Source organism: Plectropomus leopardus, chromosome 17 (genome assembly GCF_008729295.1).
Source record: "Plectropomus leopardus isolate mb chromosome 17, YSFRI_Pleo_2.0, whole genome shotgun sequence".
Taxonomy (NCBI): Eukaryota; Metazoa; Chordata; class Actinopteri; order Perciformes; family Serranidae; genus Plectropomus; species Plectropomus leopardus.
The window spans coordinates 24,828,141-24,850,880 of record NC_056479.1 but is presented as its reverse complement, the minus strand read 5'-3'; the positions used below and the strand labels follow the sequence as shown (position 1 = coordinate 24,850,880).

Genomic DNA, 22,740 nt, shown 5'->3' with positions numbered 1-22,740 from the left:
GTGTAATCCAAATATGCTTACAGTGATAGTTCATGTATAGTCAGTGCATTACACACAGCAGCTGGTGGTTGGTGCGCTCCTGGTTTGCAGAAACAGACGGCTCAGTGTTACCGTGCTTTATAGAGGGGTTGATATCAAAACATATTTTTCCATTTGAATAAAGGCATATCTAAAAATCATATTATCAGTCTAGAATGTTTTTAACCCTTTGAAATCTGGATTGTCATAATTTTTCTTGTGTTGCACTCAGACACCTTTCACAGGCATTTAAACCTTTGAAGCAGATTGGTTTAATTTATTTTGAAAACATGGCCAAAAGGCAATGAGCAACTTGACAAGAAATGTTTTGCAAATTGACAAAAAATGTTTTGCAAATTAGTAAAAGGTGACAAGGAAAATGACCCTGTGCTGCAAACTGAGGGCGCATCGACCGCCAGGTACTGTATCTGAGACAGCCCCACTTCAAAAATCCACAACTATCCCTTTAAGACTGTTTCTTGGTGTTGGTAAAATAGATAAATAAATAAATAAAGACCACTGTTGAGTTTAGTCCCTGTATTGCAAGTGTAGATTCAGATTCAGGTGTTGCACTATTTTACCAGCTTCTAGACGCACCTTGTGCAAAAAAATGCACCAGAATGCAGGAAATGATGTGTTTGACGGCCCGCTCCACAGCCCCTGGTGAGGGAGGGGCTGTGGGTGTGTCCAAGGGGAGACTTGCAGAGGTACAGGTGAGACAGGAGAGACAGGTGGACGTGACAGCTGAAACACCAGCAGCAGCTTACACACATCTCTGCATACAGACTGTGGCACCCCGCTGAGGTAAGTCAACTTTGTTGAGTTTAAAACTGAATTTAAAATTGAACAGGATTAAATATTTACGGGTGTAAGGTTTGAAGCCAATCAATACTACATTAAATGCAAATGATTGGTAATAATTAAAAAGTAGGGATAGAAGAAGACAAAAAATTAGCTTTAAATCACTCTTAATTAGTCTTTTTACGGTTGGAACAGGATGACAGACATGACTGGTTTTATCAGCTCCAGTTCAGCCTGCAGGAATATTTTTGAGTAGGAAGTTATTTTAATTTCGAGGTTTAGCTCTGGACACTTTTGTTGTTCTTTGTGTACTCTTTCTTTATGTTTCTGTTTGCAATCTTTTATCATTTGTGGCTCTGCTATTTTTGATTTGTGCAGTTACTGTATGTGCAGCCATGGGTGTTGCCCAGAGGACATGCAGCTCTTGTTCAGTGGCTTAGACTCTGGTTTTTCCAGGTGTACAGTGAACGTCCCTTTAAACTCAACTACTATTAACACATTAAGCTCCTAGTGAATGTACGTGTGAATGATGTTTCTGCTGAAGACAGTAACCGTGTCTGTTGTCAAATCTTATCATCAACACAAAGGAAAAACAGACTTTAGATGTTCACTTAAATTTACTTGAGCAGGAGTGGTACTACGACAAATTCAAGATTCAAAGATTCAAAGATTCAAGATTCAAAGTGTTTATTGTCATATGCACAGTATGGAAACATGTTTCCCTGTACAATGAAATTCTTACTTTGCTGTCCACAGAATGCCTAACGTGTAGAAAATATAAAAGAAATATGAAATATCGTCATCATAGTAGTTTTCACAGTATTTTTGGTAACGGCAGCTCTATACCAGAATATATGTTATTCATATACCACTTTTTGGTTTGTTTGATGCTGTTAGATTGAGGTTTTAGTGCAAAACAAAAAAAAAACTATAACCATATCTTTCTAAATATCATGCTACTGTCCTGAGACACATTAGTGTTTAACAAAAAAGTCAAGGCGGTACATTGAGTTGAGGAAAAACTAAAAGTTAACACAAAGTCACTGTTTAGTTCAGGGTACCCAAAGCTAAATTTAAGACTTGTTATGACTTTTTAATGTAACTCAGAAGGAAATTTGATACAATTTTAAAATAATCTAAATTGAAGAAAAAGATGGACAATGGACAATGAATGAATGAATGAAGGGACAATTTTGCCCAAAGATTTATCAGAATATAAAACATGACTTTTTTGGGGACATATTAATAATAAAATTAAAAAACAATTTTACCTATTATTCTGAAATTCAACAATACAATCTCATAAAAAAAAAAGATTTATAAAATCCTACTTCTCTTTATTTAGTATTTTTAAGACCTTTCAGGATTTTTTTAAAAGATAACGTTACTTTTGTTATTGCAAGAGAAAAGAGAGACCACTGTCAAAACAGCCTTTTAAAACTTTTTACGGATCTGCCGGGACCCTGGTTTAGTTTGACATGTCATTCAAGTGTCAGTGAAATTTTAATAAATTAAATGTTTTCTGTGCGTTACTGGCTGATTTGGTGTCGGATCAGAATGGCGGTCAGACCAAAAAAAGAGACTCAGCTTTGGAAAAACTTGGGCAAGGACCATCTCCCTATGTAGATATAATAAGGCAACGAAAACACAATGATTTTTATTTTCAGGTGATTATACACTATAGAAAACATACTTAATATAGTATATTTTAGGGGTCGACTGGTATTGGTTACCAATACAGATTTTTAGTAGTTAATGAGACCGATAGCCGATATTTGGAACAGATATGTATTTCGAATAAAAATGGAAATCTTTCTGTTAATATTTAAAATTTGGAATATAACAAACTCCAACACAAAACGTTGTTTAAATGCCTTTAGCAAATGTTTTATCAAAACTAAAACGTTCAACATCACATACAGCATGTTCCTGCAACTTAATGAAGTCAAGTGAAAATTTAGGTAAAAACCCTTCCTCTGTTCTATTTTTGTGTTAAAAAATTCCCACTTTATAAAGTTGAACAGATGGATCGCAAAAATATCTAACGAAAGATGACTGTGTGAACGGCTGCTGTTAAGACTAAATACGTTGAAAAAATGTCAACAAAGACAAGTCTTAATGGCAGGCGTCCTTTTATTTTTTTAACTTATCCACTTGCTTTGGGATGTTTCTTTAGTTTGTCACCAGAATAAGATGGATGACAGTTATACTTCATAACTGGTTCATTAAGTGTGCCAGTTTCTCTCGATCAGCCGCACCCAGTTCTTCCATTTCTCCACCTGCTTCAGTGATGAAGCGTCAGAGTTTAAGCCGTCTGAGCCTTGGTCACGTGCTTCGGTCTTCTCTCACAGAGGACGCATTGTTTGACCAGCGGCCTCTAACTTTCCCCCTTTTGTGGATTTAAAAAAATCTCTGCAATGTGGCAGATGAATTTTTCGGAAGCCGCACCCAGACGCTGCCTCCATCAGCAGTCTCACGTCAAGTCTGATGACAGAAACACCAGAAGAGCAACTCCTCGAGTAGACTATTCGACTATTTGAGAGATCTGATTGACACTTACTCTTTTTTCAGGTCCTGAACGCACCATGACTTCTACAGCTAACTAAGATAAAAAAGTCAAACCATCATAAAAACAGGAATATGCTGGAAACATCTACTTCCTTGACAAACCTGAATCCAACACGCCCAAACGTTCCAATTAATTTTGCACCAGCTGCAACGCAGCTCAGTGACTCAGCCAGTCATCCAAAACCAGTGCTTCCACCCTGACAATCAGCCTTTTACTGTAGCTCTTCATCAAAACAGACACACGGGTTGCTGCCGAGGATCAGGCCACGAGAAATGAGCCGTAAAATGCTGAAGTTATGGACAAAAACATCTGGGAAATACATTTTAATTTACTTCTTTGAGCGATGTATTCCCTTAATTTTCATATGCTGGTATACTTAGTCGTCACTTTTTAAATGAAAACTGTCAACATGATGTCTTTCCTCAGATGAGCTCACTCAACAGATTTCTGATAGATTAGTGCGAGGCAGCAGCGACACACCCTCGGACTGCAACACAGAGAAGCATGCAGCTCAGTCACATTCCTGCACCAACATATGGGTGTATACAGGCCCTCTGTGTGTGTGTGTGTGTGTGTGTGTGTGTGTGTGTGTGTGTGTGTGTGTGGGAGAGCGAGAGAGACACAATGAAACAACAGTCATCTTCTCAAGTGAAGAAGTATTGCTGCTACACCTCAGAGCATGTAATGAATAGCGGGAGGAAAGCGTGTGTGCATGTTTGTGTGGGTGGGGGTGTGTGTATGCAAGTATAAGCAGGTGTGTGCACTGTGTGTGTTTGTGTGGGTATGAATGCTTAGTCATGCTAGTGTGTTTTTGTGTTTCTTTATATGAAAGGAAAGACACAACCAGACAAGGGGGACAAAAGAGGTAGCAAGGGACAGTTGTGCAAATAGTGGCGATGGAAGCTGACTGTTGCGTACCATTACGTCACATGTATGTCAACCAAAAAGTCGGACTTAAACACCACGAAGACTACAGCCGACGGCCAGCGAGTGTGTCCGTCCTCTGCCTGTGTGAGAGGAAATAACTCTGTCTACCAGCAGGGGGCGGCAGTCTGTAAATGTCACTTTAAAAAGAAAGATTGAGATGCAATAGAGCGGTGAAGGGATGACGTGTTTTTGTAGGCCAGCCAGGAAGTTAGCATCACACTGGTTCCCTCGTCCAAAACCATATGGGATGTTTGAATGGGATTTGATTATTGCCAAAAATAAGCTCTGTGATGACCATGCGTTTATGAGACTTACACGTTTTGTTCAGCATGATAATCTTCACAGATGAACACAATTTTTGTGTGTTTCGAATGAATAAATGAAATCCCCAGAAGTAAAAAGCTTTTGTTAGGCTATAAACGAACTACATCATGGTCGCACGTCTTAAACGTCAAAACTACAAACACTGTAAAAACACTGTAAAACACAATTGAAAAATATTAGAAATAGGTAAACTTTTCCAAAACTTTCAATGATTTTGACTAAGTCTGTGACTCTTCCAGGCCTGGAAGAAGTGACTGTTAAATTCCTTGACCTTTTTTCCAGTTTTTAATGACTGTGGAGACCCTGTCTATATTGTAGATTTCATTAACAGTGGCAGAGTCCATCATTTGGCGTGCTTCACAGGCAACAATGCAGCAAGAAAATAAACCATATAAATGATGGTTAACTGTTTTCTCTCTAATGTTTTGTTTGACACAGAATATTGTGGCATCTTCTCATAGAATTTAAATAAAGTTGTAATCCAGATTGAGGGTATTATAAAGGTTATATTAACAAAAAGAAGATGACAATTGTGACACAGATCAAAGAAAAATCAGGAGGAAATCAGACCGGATTTAGATGTCGAGGTATGACTGCGTCCTCTCAGCAGTCTTCATGGTTTAATGAACAAAGAGGGGAAAAAAAATAAGCTTTAAACTCATGTCAGCCATCAAACACCAGACAGAGTCCCGCCCACAAGGTATACTTACAAGAAACATCCATAAAATGCAGAACGAGTTCCCTGAACTGACTAATTGACAGAGATGACAGACATTTTCATCAGAGCCCTGACAGATGTTTAAAGTCACACTTTGTCTCCATCTTGTGGCAGAAAGCAGCATTACATTTGTTTCACGAGGGAGAGAGTGATGAGAAAGTATTATTACAGTACTGAGAAGGTACTTATATGTTTAACAGGGTATTAGTATAGTGGTTCCTAACTGGTGCAGCCATGGGGGGCAGATTTCTCCTTTGTCATTAGCTCAAGGTCCACATTTAAAATAAATTACAACATATTCAGTTTTATTTCAGAAAATGTAGCTTTAAAGAAAATGCAGCAGCTTTAAAAGAAATGACCGAAAATTAGGAAGAAATCAATAAAGGTTCAAAGAACTTTCCTAACTGCACAAAAAACTATATACATACATACATACATACATATATATGTGTGCGTGTGTGTGTGTGTACTACACACACACACACGCGCACATACTATGTATGTATGTATGTATGTATGTATATACATACATACACATATATGTGAAATAATTTTAAACGTGGAATTAACTTTAGTTTTCTTTACATTATTCCCCAATTTTTTGATAAGTTTCCAATAATTCGCTCTGTCTTTGTCTCTTTTTTTCAGGTTATTTTCCTTGTCACCTTTTACTAATTTCTTAAAATTTGCAGCATTTTTTGCCAAGTTGCTCATTGCCTTTTCCTATGATTTTGAGAGAAATCAAACACAATCTTTAAAAATTTTGTGAAAGTTGTCTTAATATAGCACATGACAACTGATATAAATTCTGGTGTCATAGAGTTAAAAGGTCAAGGGTTTATGTATGAATTCATTTATTTTTTCAATTTCTATTTTCTTTTTCTTTCTATTTTGTTCTGTATTAAGACATAATTTTATGTTATGTTTTGGTTATATTGTATCAAAAAGCTGTATTTTACAGCATGAAACATCTAAATAAAAATCTGTAGGTCTGCACTTCAAAATAAAGTATGTTTTTCAAACTTCTTCACTGCTAATGAAAAACAAAGACATTTGTTATAATCTATTTCTGTCTGCGCTCTCTCTGCAGCACAATGGGTGACCCTGAACATACGCACCCTCCTCCCTACCTCGGTAAAGCTGAACACACCGTGCTCACACATCATCATCATCATCTTCATCATTATCCGCCTGGCTCTAAACTCATTTCCGTCTCTCCCCCTCTGCCTTTTGTCTTTCTGTCTTTGTCTTCTTGTCCAGGTGAGTCGGTTCAGACGCCGGTTTACCACCTCCACTCGCCATTCTCCCCAGCTAATGAACCCTCACCGTCCAGCGAAACTATCACACCAGGTAAACTCCCACCTAATGTTACACTTCCAGGAAACACACGCCTAAAATCTTACTCGAGCACATAGCTAATTAACTCTTCAACACCTGGATCATCATCAGTTTATTCTCAGTTTCAACCTGTGAATCCTAAAAAAAAATTTAATTTTTTTTAAAAAAGTTTGATTTCATTCAATCCGGTTGATTGAATGAATTAATCCGGTTGTCATTCAAAGAAGTTTGGACACCTGAATCAAGAAAATTTGCTCTGTTTCAGAGTTAACATTCTCCCTTTGGCCTTCTCATCCTCTTTTTTTCCCATCCCATATCCAACCCTCCTTCCTTTACTCTCCCTCTCCTCTCCCTCCATCAGTGTTCACCAGCGGAGGAGGAAACCTCAATGCGGGTTTCGAACCTGGAGATGGCAAAAAGAAGTTTGTGAGCTATGACGGGGCTCTGGGTGATTCTCCCGGCATGACGACCTGCACCTCCTGCCAGCAGCAGGTGATGACCAACGTCACCTACAAAGCAGGGACGTACGCCTGGCTGATGTGCTTACTCTTCATCTGCTGCGGGTGAGTGTGCACTCAGGGAGCATCTCGCCCTTTTGGCATGACCACATTGATGAGTTTGGTGTCTGCTGGACTGCAGACCTACTTACACGAAATATTTTTAGCTCCAAGTTTCTATTAAAGAAGTATTTCTCTGCTGGAAAGATGGCCTTTAAATATAACTAGGATGTCTTTGTGGTAGAAAGATGCAAATACTAAATTGTTTTGCGCATGACCAGAGAAAAGGGACGCTTTAGCAGAGATCGTACTGCAGTTTTCCTAATTCAAATTGAGGGTTTAAGGACAAAAAGTGTCATTTTGTTGGACAGTAAATCTCTCACAAAAATTAAAATATAAATATAAAGATTTATATTTCATTCATCCCTCCCAAGATTTGGGGGGAAAAAAAGGAATTAAGGCCACATTTCAATAAGAACAGCCCAACTAAAAATGAAAAGTCTTTCCTTTGTGTTTTTAAAGAAATCCTTGTACAAATGATAACATTGTGAGAACGACCCTTGTGCACACAGATCTGCAAAAACAACCGGAAACGCTGTGTTATGCATTCCAGACCACGTGTTGACAATGTAACTTTGTATTGACACAACGAGAATAACACCATGTGCATGCATTAAGTGCAGCCGTAACGTCACCATTCTCAAAGGATCCATGCATTGCAAGTTTACACAGCAATAGAAGGGGTTACCTTTCAAAAGTTTATACTCTGGGACCTGGTTTCAAAAGTTTACGTTTTCAGGCCCCCAAAACGCTGTTGTTGTGTGAACGAAAGGCCAAACTGCAACAAAAGTTTAATGTTTCATGCAAGAACCATGGCCATATAAATGACCCCTGAGATGCATTTTGCCATATGCATCAGGAAACAATCCTTTCTCTGCACCAGAGCTCTATTTTCCAAAACAAATTAGTTGTTTTTTTAAAGAATAAAATATATATTATTCAGTCCTCCTCCAAACCCCAATAATTTTGGGACAGTCCCTAAAAAAGTGAACAACAAATTATTAAAACTACAAATGCATAATGGTCAAAACAAAGCCGATTCTTGCATACAGCAACATGACACTAACTGTGTGTGTGTGTGTGTGTGTGTGTGTGTGTGTGTGTGTGTGTGTGTGTGTGTACGCGGGTTTTGCAGGTTAGTCCTGTGCTGCTGCCTGATTCCCTTCTTCATGAACAAGTTCAAGGATGCGTGGCACACATGCCCCCGCTGCAACAAAGTGCTGCACGTTGAAAAGAGACAATGCTGTAAATGACGAACATGAGGGCAGAAAATGAGCCATAAAAGTCAGAAATAACAGCCTGCCACCTTTGTCTTATCAGCTGCATTTTTATGAACCTGACAAAGATGGGTAACAATTTAAATGTAGTTTACTTCTATGGAGCCGTTGAATTGGCCAAAGTAAAATCTTATTATTAGCATACAGACTGGGAATTATTGTGTTGTCAGAGCTTTAATATTATCTGCTCGCTTGTTGTTTGTTTTGTTTTTAAAAGATCCTGCAAATTAAGTCAAGCATACCCCATGCACTTCGTGGGAGCCATTTTATTTTTGTTCCATACCAGCAGAAATATCTCTCTATTATCTTTTACAGAAACTGCTGCTGCATACATTATTTTGTTAAAAATGAAGGACTGTAAATAAACTTGATCAAACACTTGATGTGTGATGGTATTGTTAATTTGAAATTTGGACAAAGCGTTAGTCTCATGATAAACAGAGAGAAAGAAAGTGATCCATATGCTGATCGAGTACTCGCGCAGTCATGGCTATTACTACTTTTTTGCATCAATTTTAAGTTCCCTCTGAACCCCAAAACTGTCAGGTTTTAATGGCATGTTTCTTTAAAAATATACATATGCCAATTACCACCATTTATTAGTCATATGCAGTAAAAACATTCATTATTATCAAATTTTCAAATTTCCAACAGTCCACAACCAAATTATACGTGACAAAATGCAAATCTAAGCATAAAGAGATAGTTCTTCTAAAAAAGAAAATTCAGTCATTACTCACCCTCAATCAGGTGAAATTTTGTAGTTCACAAAACACTATCGTGTTACTATTTCATGGGAAAAAGGCTTTGCACTAATTTGAACATAATTGAAACGTTTGAATACTGGCCACTATTTGCTTCAATTGTTTGGGAGATGAGTGCGCCTTTTCCCCTGTGACCCTCCAGCAGTGTTTTGTGGACTGTAACACTTTCCCAACTTTCCACTGGCATGAGGACGAGTAGATAAAGACTGAATTTTCATTATTGGGTGAACTATCCCTTTAAAGTAGTGATATCTCATCAAAATCATTTTATACATCAAACTTAAATTTTTGCCAAACATGTATTGTTTACACGAACCCGATCCTTTAAAAAGACACTAAATTCTGCGCTCCTGCATGCATGACAACAGTGAAAAACCAACGCTTTTTTTCAAAATCAGGAATCAGGACTGAGTGTGTAAGTGTAAGTTTTTAAATCTGATAACTGTCACTGTGCAGAGATACTGGTAGTGCCGCCACTGCTGCCACTGTTGTATTTATATGGGAAAACAGTCATTTTTTGCACGTCATTAATGCTGGCTGTGTGCACACTAAATTTGTTGATATCGTGTGGACGGACAGGAGGCTGTCATGCACCCATATTCTGCAAAGACAGATTATGTGATGATGTGATTTGTAAGTGAGGATTTATTTGCTTCGGAGATAAATTTGTTTTGGAAATAACTCTCACTCCATTTTTGCTGTTTGCTCATTGCATTGGCCTAAATCCTACGCTTGATGTGAATATAGGTTTTATGGTAGAGGGAGGGTCACATATTTTTCCCCAGGCTCTCAGGAAGGCCCAAGAAAAAAATAATTGTACTTGGTTGCAATCTGCAACTTCACCACTAGATGCCACCAAATACCACACACTGCTAAGGTGAATTTTTTCTCAGGAAACCTTAAGTTTTTAAGGAATATCTGAATAATATTATGCATCAAACCGACATGAAGATGTGTGTTATTGTTTTTGTTTTTTAAAAAAACTTTGTTATATTATGACTTTGTTTTCATTAAATTACAACTTTATTCCTATAATCTCAAAGATATGTGGGCAATGCTTTAAATGTGCAGAGTTCTGAAAATGAGTAGTGTTCTTGTTGAAACACGAGCTACGGCTGCACAATTAATCAAATATTAATCACGACAGTATTCGACAATCTTGTCTTCTCACAATTAAATGAAGATGATCAACTGCGAAATTAATGTTTTTAACATGTGTGTTCTGCTCATAAACATTGTCTTAATTTGTGGTGGCATGTTTATTTTTTGGTTACGTTTTGGGCAGAATTTCAATTTATTTGCTTCTAGGAGATGCCCTGATAAAGTAAAACCTTATTTTAAGTCTTTCATGTTAAGATTTGTAAGATTTGTTAATAAGAATTGTAGCACACCGTGGAAGCAAAAAAAAGTGCTCTATTCATTGTGAAAGTGCCGTGAAAATATTAAAATCAATTAAATATGATAAAAAATTGTTATCTCATTATTAATCAAAATAACTGTGAAGTCCTAATATGAGCTATTAATGTCCACGGGTTTAAAATAAAAATTATAATTGAAATTAATTCATGTGTTACAGAAGTGAATAAGTGCCACATGCTCATATGGTTGGAAAGGTGTGAGATTTTCATGGTGTGATAACCAGATCAGAAAATATTGCGGTTTAACAGTGTCACAGTATTACAGAATTAATATCATTATCAGTTACAATGATGCTTACAAGAATGAAAACAATGTTTTTCTTTGGTTAAACAAACATTTCCGACATAAATTGATGCAGAGAGAGCACAAACTGGTGCAAAAAAATGTACCAGCATGCAGAAAAGGAAGTGCTGCGCAGTCCGCAGATGGGTGGGACTGTGGGCGTGTCCATGAGGAGACTTGCAGAGGTACAGGTGAGACAGGTGGACGTCACAGTCATCTCTCTGCACTCTAACATCAGCCGCAGTTTACACACATCTCTGCAAACTGGCTGCAGCACCCCACCAAGGTAAGACTGCACATAGTCTGTGTTTCTTGACTTTGTAAGACAGGATTTAAAGCTGAACACGTAACAGGAGTCAATATTTACAGGTTTAAGGTCTGGATACATAATCAATACATAAAATGCTCAGGTTGGAAAGGATCAGGAGTTATTAAAAAAAAAAAATCAAGATAAAAGACAAAAAATGCTGTCAAGAGCAGTGTATATAGTTTCTCAAGGACATAATATTAATGTTTAGCTTCAAGACTTAAATTAAATTGAGTCTTAAATTTATTTTATTAGCTCTGGCTCAGCCTGCAGGAATATTTACAAGCAGTAGGTAATTCTGATTTTGATAATTATTCCCAGTCACTTTTGTTACTTTTCTTACTGATGCTTGAAGTTTTGAACAGTATGTACAGCCAAGGGTGTAGCCCAGGGTGCACGCAGCTCTGGCTCTGTGGGACTCTGGTATTCGGTTTAAAGTGAAACTACTAAGACGACCTGTTAGGCTCTGAGTGCATGTGTGTTTTGTCATTCCTGCTGCAGGCAGTAACTGCATTTTTATTTTAAGATGATTATACACTTAAGACAGCACTTATTATATGATATATCCATTTTTTCCAATATATTGCCCTAAATCTTACAAACTGGACCTCTGACACATCAGCTGATGTCATATGACTAAAATTTGCAGCGAAGTATCCAGGCTTCGTTCCGTCATCTTCTGACGACCATTTATAATTTAACGTGTTCATTTTTGCAGTGAAAACTTTGTGACGGTGATTGTGAATGTAACGTGGCATGCTCTTGCATTAACTGGACTGTGTGTTAATTTTAAGCACTCTTTTATAGACCAAATCAAAATGTTTATTTACAACAATTTCTGGGAAGAAAATCCTCGTGTCAGGTGGATGAAATCAATCAGCATTGTGGAGAACTGCCTTAATTAGTTTTTAGGCAGCTTAAAAACGCCCACCAAAAAGATATATATATATATATATCAATATGCTACATTTAGAAAATTTTCCCCACTTTCCCAAGGTGCATTACATGTAATGTGTTATTAACCACCTCTCTCTCTGTCTCTCTCTCTCTCTCACACACACACACACCCACACACACACATTTGCACATTTATTGACATAATCAGTTCCCTTGCCCTTAACCTTAAGCCTAATCGTAACCTGAACCTTCAAACTTCTCCCTCAGACAGGCCTCTGAAAATCTGCCCGAAGGTGAAGGACCGGCCAAAATGTCATAACTTTCCGAAAATGCCACAAGTTGGTGCAGGAATGCGACCGCGCTGCATGCTTCTCTGTGTGTCAATGCTGCCTTGCACAAATGCATCTGAAATCTGTCAAGTGAGCTCATCTCAAGAAGAAAAATAAAACCTGATATCAAGCTGACAGTATTCACCTAGAAAGTGATGACGGAATATACACGAAAATTAAGAAATACGTCAGTTGGAAAAAAGTTGATTTAAACGTGTTTCCAAAATGTTTTTCCCTCGTTTCCTGCGGCTAAAATATTTCACAGTGCATTTCTTCCAGCCTGATTCTCGGCAGCAACGTGTGTGTCTGTTCTGATGAGTTACGGTAAAAGCTAATTGTCAGAGTGAAACACAGGTCTTAGGTAACTGGCTGAGTTTCACTTGTTGGCTGCGGTTCCACTGTGCAATAAGCAGCTGGTGCAACATCACAGTTTTTGGTAGTCACTTTAGTACATTTCTCAGATCAGAATCAAAATTCTCAAAATTGCGTGTCCAACAGTCACATCATCTATTCACTTGTGCACATCATAAAAGCATCTTCTCGTTCTTTTAAACAAGTTGTCATTGGCACGTTCATGCACATGACCGTGTCCGATTGTCTGCTGTTTTCCACATTATCAATTGCTCAACCCAGCTGCCATTTCTGCAAACCATGGATGTTTTTGTTTTTGTATGTTTTATACGTAGCATATCAACAATTGCAAAGTAATGTAGGATATGACCTGGTTTTGTCATTGGGAGATGGAGGGGACAGTGGACAGTGTGACACATTGGTAAAATGCCTACCAAGCTGCAGACCACTACTAAGACCAGTTTTTCCACCAGCCTGTTTATTTGCGTGTTTGGCAAAGTCTGCACCCACATATAAGTCTGAGGTCTGCACAAGGTTTGAGTTTGCACATCCCCTGGAGTCTGTATGTAGTTGCAGTGCACATATTCCCAGGTATGGACTAGTTAGACACAAAATGGTTGAACCAGTTGTTGTCAAGCACAAATTTTATACACTGCTTTTAGACGTGTCCTGAATTGATGAGTTGCTCTCAGGTAAATCTTGACTTTCACCCATGAAGGAGAATGCGTGAATTGTGTGACCAATTAATAATCAACCAGTTCTCTAAAGCAGTTTTTGTAATCGCTCATGGGTGTGTGTTACATATTTTAATGAATTAAACATTCCAAAAAATTCTTTCCGCATTTCATTACAAGAGGAGGTATGTATAAGAGATAGGTAGTTATGTTGTGGCTAAATCTGATGCCTGACAAACAAGAATGTCAGGAGGTGTGGAAAGACTGCAGTGTAACTCCCCATGAAGCGCTGCTTGTGCAGTTCTGTTTACCTTTTTTCTCAGCTTTGTTACATTTTAAATAATCTTTAACATCTAGTTAATACTAACTGCATTTCCCAAAACAGTTTGTACCAACAGCACCATACATTTTATTACCTGCAAAAGCCTGTGACCTTAGAAATAAAATATTAAACTTTTGGATACAAAAGGGCGTAGTTCCTTTGCTACTTCTTCCGAAAATCCACTATTGTCTCCTTACTTTTGCTGACATTCAGGAGAAGGATGTCGTCAAGTCCTCTACTTCTTTAATCAGTGAAAGTACGAAAGTCACACATTCCCAAAAGAAAGTCTGATTCAAATGTATTAAAACGTTGCTTAACAGATTACTATAATTTTGCGACTTTGTGCAATGTCCTAATGCCTGAATTATTTGGGGTGTAAGACAGTTCAACAGAGGACCAGTGTAATACGCTTTTATCAGAATTATATGGGCAATTGATAATGTATGAAACTGCAGAAAATTACCCTCTCATTTGCATGAATGCACCGAAGCATTATTGAAAAAGTAGTTTTGAGAATGTCAAGTCTGATTTAAAATGTATCAAACTAAGAAATCTGCACTGGATTGGCAATCTGTCTTGTTTGCGTGTCCTTTTCTGATCATTTTGTGTCCCCTCTCAGATTTTTTTGCAGAACGCAGCACAAACTCTTCACAGGGTTTACTTTTTTTTACTCTGCAGCAGTTTGGTGGTGAATAAGCCATCAAGCCCCAGACTTCCTCAGTTTGTGATTTAATCAATCAGATCGACAGATTAGAGGAGCAGCTGCTGTAGAGGCGAGTGAAAGCAAACTCTCTTTTGCTGGTTGGACTCAGTGCTGGACCCCCTGTGGGGTGTGTAATTTTCTTGGGAACAGTCATACAGTGCACTCTTATGCTGCAGAGCTAAGCCCTGAGTGGGTCTGAGTGAGACAGATGCTGCTGTCTGCAGGCAGAGAGGCCTCGCATAGTCAGGCTCAGATATAACTTTATCCTCTGCTTAGTAGTGGTAAATTCAGAGCTCACAATAACTTAAGATGATACATTCTCTAGCTTTTGGTTTGATATCTAACATCTGCAAAAAATGTTGCACATTTCCAATCTTTAATTTGCATAGTTTGGCTTGTTTACTGTATTAGGTGAACGTCACTGTTTGAATTCTCATACTCAAATAGATTGAACAGTCAAATCCAATCTGACCGACATAACTCTGAGTTAGGTACAGCCCTATTCATTGATTGTTTGGCAGAATTTCTTATCTCAATGAGTGAGAAATAACAATATTTGGCGAAGCACTGCAAAGCGGCAGCAGCAGTCACGGTGCATTTAAGATCCCTTTGAATAAAAGAGAATTTAATCTATAATTCATACTTTTACTTTCATTAAAGTATGAATGTTAAAAACAATCACAACAGTTTGTCTATCACCATGAAACAGAGCCAGAAAATAGCTGAGCTGAATATGAAGGTCCAGCAGCTTAATAGTTGCCATATTAGTGTTTTTGATGGGTACGGCTATTAAAGATTCATCTGCAATTACGAAACCACAAAAGAGGAAAGTTATGAAGCAATTATCTACAGCCGGTAGTTTGGCAGAGAGTCGATCACAGATGTTCAATCTCACTGAACCCTCCTCTTCCTGATGCTAAGCATCACCCGAGACACGTAATCTGAGTCATGTTTAAGGCATCTGTGCTAGTAAAACCTGACTGTCTGTGTGTGTGTGTGTGTGTGTGTGTGAGAGAGAGAATCTGAAGTCATGTAGTAGTTTAGGCAATATATATTATATTATATAAATATTATTATATGAGACTAGATATCTTCTGAGATTTCGGATATGTTATAATATCATAAACATAGTCGTTTCCTGGATGAAAATTATTTACCAAAAATCTGACTGTGTGAATATTATGTGAAAGCATCTGTAGTCTACTCAACAGTATTGATGTAGTATGAATATTGAGGTATTTGGTCAAAAACATTGTGAGATTTGATTTTCAGCTGTAGAATATACAGAGAGGATGCTACTCGATAGTCAAGCAAGTAGATGGAAAACGGATGCTTTAGTCATGTTAGTGTTTTTGTGTTAGTTTAGACGTAAAGAGAAACAAAAGGAAAAGGGAGACAAAAGAAGAAGAGAGAAATGTAGAGAGGTGGAGTCATGTGCATCTTTTAGGCCGGTTTATATGGGATTATTATATCAGACTGGTCACATGACCTCAAAACATGGGCCTCAAAACAAGCGGTAATTTGTGAAAGTCCCGTTTTACAGTGTGAAGTTATTGATCTGTTAATATTTTAGCAGTTTAGACATCATTAGGTATGTATATTGCATGATATCTGACATACTCAAATCTACAACGCGCTACAGTCAAGACATAAATGTAACAAATGAGTTTTGCTCAAATTAGTAAAAAATATCTCAAAAAATCAAGTTGAGTACCGGCACCATTATACTTTTGATCTCTAATTATAATAATAGTCGCAAGCGTCACTTCAAGCAAAAAAGACTATAAGAAGTCTAAATCCTTTGATCAGAACCTGGTCCAATGTGGTCCAGATGTGAAAAATGCAATATTACACACAAGGGTGTGCTTTAATATCATTTAAGCACGACTGTGATTTGATTAGGACCGAGGCGTTTGCGCATCATCGTCAAGCGTTTCGCGTTTCAAAAAAATTTCACTGCGGTCTCAATCACTTAGCTTATATTTCCCATCATGCCTAGATCTGGACATAGTTTTTAGTTTGCAGTAAAGTTCGCCATTTTTTGTTCATACACGCAAACGTGACTTTTTGTCAGTATTTATAATGTGTCTGTTCACAACACGGTGGTTCATGCGGGATATTGTCATCTTTGTCTTAATGTATAGTTTATGTCATTAGTGAGTTGGCTTTTGCTTTTTAGGTGTTCAGGTGTTTCCACTTTTCAATGTAGTGAAATTGATATTCATGGATACTATTCCAAAATGCCCTCCATCCCCTGCCATAAATGGAGCAATAGTCACATATATTTAAGAGCGATGAGTAAGAAATGGCGCAGTAATTATTTTTTTATTGATGACGAAGGTGTGACGACATGCAAATTTGAGCACATTTTAAATGTCTTATGGACCAATCAGATTGTTTGGGAACTAACCTTCTATAAATTTCAACAGTAATAGCCAGGTGAAAGATTTTCATGCCTACCTTACCGTCTGTCTGCAAGGCTCTCATCAAGTGGGTTAAATTGCACATAGACATAATTTCACTAATAAAAAGGTGGCATCTTTATATATAATTAGGCTGCCGTAACAGAAAACAGAAAAAGGACTGTGGCACTGACTCCAAGACAAATTTTCCCTGCGGTGACAATAAAGTGTATCATATCGTACTATTGCGTATCGTATTGTATCATATCATATCGTATCATAACATATTATATCATATCGCCATTTTGTGGCATCTCCTAATGAATGTAATTATACTATTTGGCAGCTATGAAGCTTTGAAGCCTTGTGCACTATTAGATGTTTAATTTATAGTCATTTTTTATTATGATGTGCTATTTATATTTAATACAGAATCTGAATCTCACTGAGTTTACTGTTGGTTACAAACTAAAGAAATGATAATTTTTATTTACTTTTTTATGTATATTTGAAAGCAAAACATTATGTTTATGTTGACATATAAAACTATTACACTTTTTTGTTGCAATTGTTCTTGAAATTATCAAAAAAAATATTTATCGGTATTTTGTTTTATACCCTAAAATATCCTAATATCATTTGAAGGCCATATCGCCCACCACGAGCAGGCGTACAAAAATGTTTAACCTTAGTTTGTTTACACATACTACCCACATTATTATGACACAAAGCTGGTTCAAAATCAACAAAGTATGCCTTCAAATTAAAAGTTAACTTACCTCTTGTTGCCTCCTGACTGAGGACATGGCAGGACTTTCTGTAGTTTTTCAAAGGATGGCGAGTTTTTCCTCTGCATTTTGACCTGGAGATGTCAAATAGAAATCAGTGTTTTGCTAAATATAACCTGTGACATGCTCACTATAAATCACAATAACTCTATGTGGGTACCTAACTGTCACCAGGACAACAATACTCGTAAACTGGAAAACTGGGGAAAAAAATTAAATCCTCACATTGAGCGGATCTACTTACACAACAGAAAACAATGCAACAACAAGCAGCCCTGCGAAAAAAAAAAAAACTTCAACAGTTCAATAAAATATATTCAACATATCAAATCTATCCGACTGCTAATGCCACAACCCAGTTATGAATGGAAACTTCAGCGACTGGGGAAACGTGTCTATGTGGGAGAGTGAATGTGTGTATATGGTACGAAATTATAATACTAAATCCAACCGATCCTTAACTCACCTGAAATAGATCCAAACCCAAACAGACCTCATTTACTCACCTTAGTTCCCCAACCTCTGCTTCATGTTCCCCATCTTCTTCCTTATTTTGAATTTTTTTTCTTTATTCTTTTCTTCACACACTGATAATCTGTGCCCTTTTATGTTTCTCCATACATTACCATCGGTACATCTATTGTTGTTTGTTTTTGTATCTGTTTGACTTATATGTTTATCAAAAACAGTTGATTTACTGACAGTTACAGCTGTACTTGTACAAACTGTTTGGTGGTCTATATTATCACAAAACATATATGAACTCCTCACATGCTTTTTTTAAGGCAAAAAAAATATTCTAGAGTAACTAAAGCTGTCAGATAAAAGCAGTGAAGTAAAAAGTGCAAAAGTTCCCTCTGAAATGTAGTGGGGTAAAAGAAAAATAAAGCAGCATGAAAATAAAAGTACCTCTAATTCATACTGAAGTACAGTACTTGAGTAAATGTGTAACCGGAGGCTGTGCTAAATCACAGGTCACTGCTAGCTGCAGAACTGAAGGCTAAATCACCGGATTTAGAAACAGCTGCTGACTTCAGCCGCTTTCTCCTCAACTATAAATGCAGCTGCGATAAAGTTGCGTAACTTATCACATTTTAATTGTTACGCGCTTTAATAAAGGACTGATGCTCTACTAACCTGTTCAGCAACACACCTGTGAGCCGCGGTTTACGTTTCCTGCCGTGGATGTGTGCACCGGAGCAGTGTCCGCGTGCATGCGCACCTGTGGCACCATTTGGAAGAAACCAAATCCACATTAAAAAAAAAAGGGGGGGGGACTTTCAAGGTATGATCCATGACATAAGTAGAAAAAGACATGTGAAAATTACGTTTGACTCCTTATGTGAAATGATCTCACCGACATATTGAAAAAAAAATAGTAATTAAAAAACGAATAAATTAATGAATTTTATATACACACATGCATACATAAAAAAATAAAATAAAAATAACACTTTAAAATTAAATACACACACACACACACACACACACACACACACATATATATAAAATGGTGATACTGGTGATACTGCCATCCTTTCTTGCATCTATATTTACTCTGGAATGATAATAGAATTAAGTTTACTTACAATGAATTCATATTCTTTAGTTTCTTATCTGTCAGAGGTGACCAGAAATATGCATATAAGCCCTATGGTTGAGAAGGTCCTGAAAGCTCTGACAGATGTTTTAAGTCAGGTTTTGGCTCCATCTGATGGCAGAAAGCAGCATCATATTTGTCTCATAAACAATTCTTACAATTCTCAGATCAGATCATAGGATGTGCATCCCTTTGAAATCTGGAGCAACATCACTTTTTTTGCCATGCATTTGCTGTAAACAAGTATTTAAACATTTTAACCCTGAGCAAATTGCTTGGATTTCTTACAAAAACATGGTTAAAAAATGCAAGGAATTAGTAGATTTCGACACTGATCATTTATCATTTTTTAAATTGCCAGAGCACTAAATTAAAAATTATCATAATTACATATTGTTAAATTATTTTATAGAATTATTCTAATAGTTAAACAGTTTTTCCCCCCAGGTAACGTCCTTGTTTTGTTTGTCTTTATTTTTGGTTTGTTTGTTTGTTTAACTTTCCCTTCCTTTTCTTTTTTCTTTTTTTTTTTTTTTTTTTTTTGGTTAGTGTTTGTTTGTTTTTTGGGGGTTTATTTTTGCTATATTTCAGGTAATTTTCTTTCATTCTTTTCTCTTTTTTTTTTTTAAGTTTTAAGATTTTTAGTTGCTCATTGCCATCTTCTCAATTATTTGAAAGAAATCAAGCCAATTATCCCTATTAGTGTATTCTGTCTTTGAAAAGAAGGAACCATTTTTTTCTATCTGTGCTCTCTCTTTGTCTCTCTGCAGCACAATGAGTGCAGATGTACAAATAGAGCCTCCTCTCTACACGTACCTCACACCAGGTAAACCTGAACACACTGTGCTCACACATCATCATCATCATCATCATTTTCAGACTGCCTCATTCACTCGTCTCTTTCTGTCCTTTTCTTGTGGTCCAGATGAGGGTCAGCCTGTTTACGACAATCCACTGGACCCTCCCTTACATCCTCCGCAGACCCCCTCTAAGGCCTTGCCAGGTGAACTCATACCTGATGTTACACTTCCTGGAAACTTCAAAAACCCCGTCTGATCCTCCCTCTTGTCTCCCCTCCATCAGTGTACACTGCAGGAGGAAACACGCAGGCAGCAGGTCGCAAAACTGGCCATGAGATGTTTGTGATTGACGACAGGGATCTGGGGCGTCATCCTGGCATGACGACGTGCACCCACTGCCAGCAGCAGGTCATGACCAACGTCACGTTCAAAGCAGGACAGTTTGCCTGGATACTGTGCACAACCATCATCGTCCTCGGGTGAGTGTGTGTTTCAGGGAGCTTATTGACCCTTTTGTGTGGCCACATTTATGTGTTTGTGGCCCCTACAGATCACCGTAAACCTGTGATGAGTCTGGGGCTACATGTATTTATGGTTAAAATAATAATAATAAAAACAACAACAATAATAAAATAATAATAATAACAAATTACTCTTATTATTCTTATCATAATCATCATCATCATCATTATTATATTATTATTATTAACAGTAATAATAATAATAATAATAATAATAATAATAATATAAGCATAAGCAATTTGGCAATTTGCAAGAAATTTGCAAAAAAAAAAATTTGTAAAATAAAAATAAAGTTCGTGAAAATATCTCCAAAGCTAAAACATATTTCCAGTTTAAAAAAGTTATATATTTAAAATTGTAACTTATTTGAAAAAATATTTATAATTTTCATTTTTTATATATTTTTCAATTTCATTATTTTTTTGTTTTGATTTTGCTTTTTTTTTTTTTACTGTCCAGCTTTTTGATAGTTTATTTTTGAGGTTTTTTGAGGTTTTTAATTTATTTATTTTTATTCTTTTGTGCTAATTTTCAAGTAATTTTCTTTGTACTTTATACTTTTTATTTATTTTAAATTTTTGGCTAATTTTGGGGGTTATTCCTTCTTAAGTTTCACATTCCCTTCTTCCCTGAATTTTCAAGGAAATCTAGCCAATTTGCCCACATGTCAAAACATTAACATACACTCCCTGGCATACTCTTAGGTCCAATATGATTTAATATCCAATACAACAGATTCTACTCTTAAAAAAATTATAATGTTTAGTCCTTGTTGAAACTGTTACAAAGATGTAAATTCAACTATCTTATTATTGAGGTCAAAGGCAGGTCAAAGGGTTTGTTTTTAACATTTGGGAGGACAGAGTGAGCTGGGGGGCCTGAGGGTACGTAGTCCAGTAAATTCTGAATCTCAAATATTTAATTTCCTGAGTTATAATGAATTCGTTTGTAAGCCTTTTAAGCATCCGTTTATAGTAGAAATGCTGTGGTAATTTAGTTTTATTACAGTCTTCTACCTTTGTGTTTTTGGGGGGGGGGGTCATGTTCTAAATTTCAAGGGGGGATGTGTGTTGCCTGAGTTTTTCCCTAAATCTGCACCTGTGTTGTAGGTAAAAACTCAAAGGTCCACTTGAGTCATGGCAAAATATGGCCAGAACTACAACCAAGATGCTTACAAATGCATAATGATCAAAACAAAGCAAAATGTGTGTGTGTGTGTGTGTGTGTGTGTGTGTGTGTGTGTGTGTGTGTGTGTGTGTGTGTGTGTGTTGCAGACTACTCATGTGCCTTGTTCCCATGTTGCTGCTTCCGATTCCTTTCTGCGTGAAAAGCTGCAAGGATGCGTACCACACGTGTCCCCGCTGTGAGAGAGTGCTGCACATTGAAAAGAGACAATGCTGTAAACAACCGTGAGAACAAAAACGGAGCCATAGAAATAGAAAATAACATCCCGTTACTTTTGTCTTATATAACATACTTACAGTGTTTAAAATCCTTCTTTGGTCATGTAAGTCACAAGTATTTTACTGAGAAATAAATTTTATTTTTCTATTTTTGGTCTAGTTAAAAATAAATCTTCCTCTTTCCTAATACAATAATGTTTGTGTGTCTACTGCTTGGACTTTTTTTCTTTTCTTTTGTACTATTTATAACTTTTTTTCAATAAAAGTAGAATATATATAAGGTATACACTACTGTAATTCTGTTTTTGAGCCTTTTTTTCTTTGCCGTCTTCCAAAGAGGTCACAGCCACAAACCCGAACCTGCTGGATGTAACTGCTTCAACAAGACAAAGACAGACAAAACGGGGATTAGAGTGGACAGTTGGCAAAAAGGGATTTCCTTTTTTTGGTAATTTTGGCTGTTCATGCATATGACATACATTTTGGCAAGATTGTGTAATTTTTTGGTTAATATTGTCATTTCCAGCTCAGCTCCTACAATAAGTCCAAAATACACATGTATAAACAAAATTGTCATATTCTTACTGTTAAGTGTAGTTAAATGTCAGAAATGAAAGATAAATAAAATCTTACTTCCCATGTCTGAGC

At 36.9% G+C, this 22,740-nt stretch overlaps 2 protein-coding genes and 1 long non-coding RNA gene across 3 annotated transcripts in view; 2 read left to right on the top strand and 1 right to left on the bottom strand.

The window, feature by feature from the left end:
* LOC121956166 overlaps positions 1-18,957 on the bottom strand; it is a 33,451-nt gene extending 14,494 nt beyond the window's left edge. Inside the window, exons 1-2 of the long non-coding RNA XR_006106680.1 lie at positions 18,905-18,957; positions 17,759-17,841 (exon numbers count right to left, since the gene is read on the bottom strand). This is a non-coding gene — a long non-coding RNA (uncharacterized LOC121956166). The remainder of the gene's footprint in view (positions 1-17,758; positions 17,842-18,904) is intronic.
* LOC121956164 (cell death-inducing p53-target protein 1-like) lies at positions 734-8,912 on the top strand. The gene is made up of 5 exons (XM_042504287.1): positions 734-822; positions 6,448-6,491; positions 6,618-6,707; positions 7,057-7,258; positions 8,388-8,912. The coding sequence occupies exons 2-5, from the start codon at positions 6,452-6,454 to the stop codon at positions 8,503-8,505; spliced, it is 450 nt and encodes a 149-aa protein (XP_042360221.1). The 5' UTR covers positions 734-822; positions 6,448-6,451; the 3' UTR covers positions 8,506-8,912.
* On the top strand, positions 11,245-22,124 carry LOC121956163 (lipopolysaccharide-induced tumor necrosis factor-alpha factor homolog). Its single transcript, XM_042504286.1, has 5 exons — positions 11,245-11,280; positions 20,138-20,193; positions 20,293-20,370; positions 20,451-20,646; positions 21,964-22,124. The coding sequence occupies exons 2-5, from the start codon at positions 20,142-20,144 to the stop codon at positions 22,100-22,102; spliced, it is 465 nt and encodes a 154-aa protein (XP_042360220.1). The 5' UTR covers positions 11,245-11,280; positions 20,138-20,141; the 3' UTR covers positions 22,103-22,124.
* Positions 22,125-22,740: the final 616 nt, after the last annotated feature.

Coding starts and splice junctions, on each gene's coding strand:
- LOC121956164 (XM_042504287.1), top strand. CDS start 6,452: ATGGGTGACCCTGAACATACGCACCCTCCTCCCTACCTCG. Junction 6,708..7,056: donor CAGCGAAACTATCACACCAG/GTAAACTCCCAC, acceptor TCCCTCCATCAG/TGTTCACCAGCGGAGGAGGA. Junction 7,259..8,387: donor TTACTCTTCATCTGCTGCGG/GTGAGTGTGCAC, acceptor CGGGTTTTGCAG/GTTAGTCCTGTGCTGCTGCC.
- LOC121956163 (XM_042504286.1), top strand. CDS start 20,142: ATGAGTGCAGATGTACAAATAGAGCCTCCTCTCTACACGTACCTCACA. Junction 20,194..20,292: donor CTACACGTACCTCACACCAG/GTAAACCTGAAC, acceptor CTTGTGGTCCAG/ATGAGGGTCAGCCTGTTTAC. Junction 20,647..21,963: donor ACAACCATCATCGTCCTCGG/GTGAGTGTGTGT, acceptor TGTGTGTTGCAG/ACTACTCATGTGCCTTGTTC.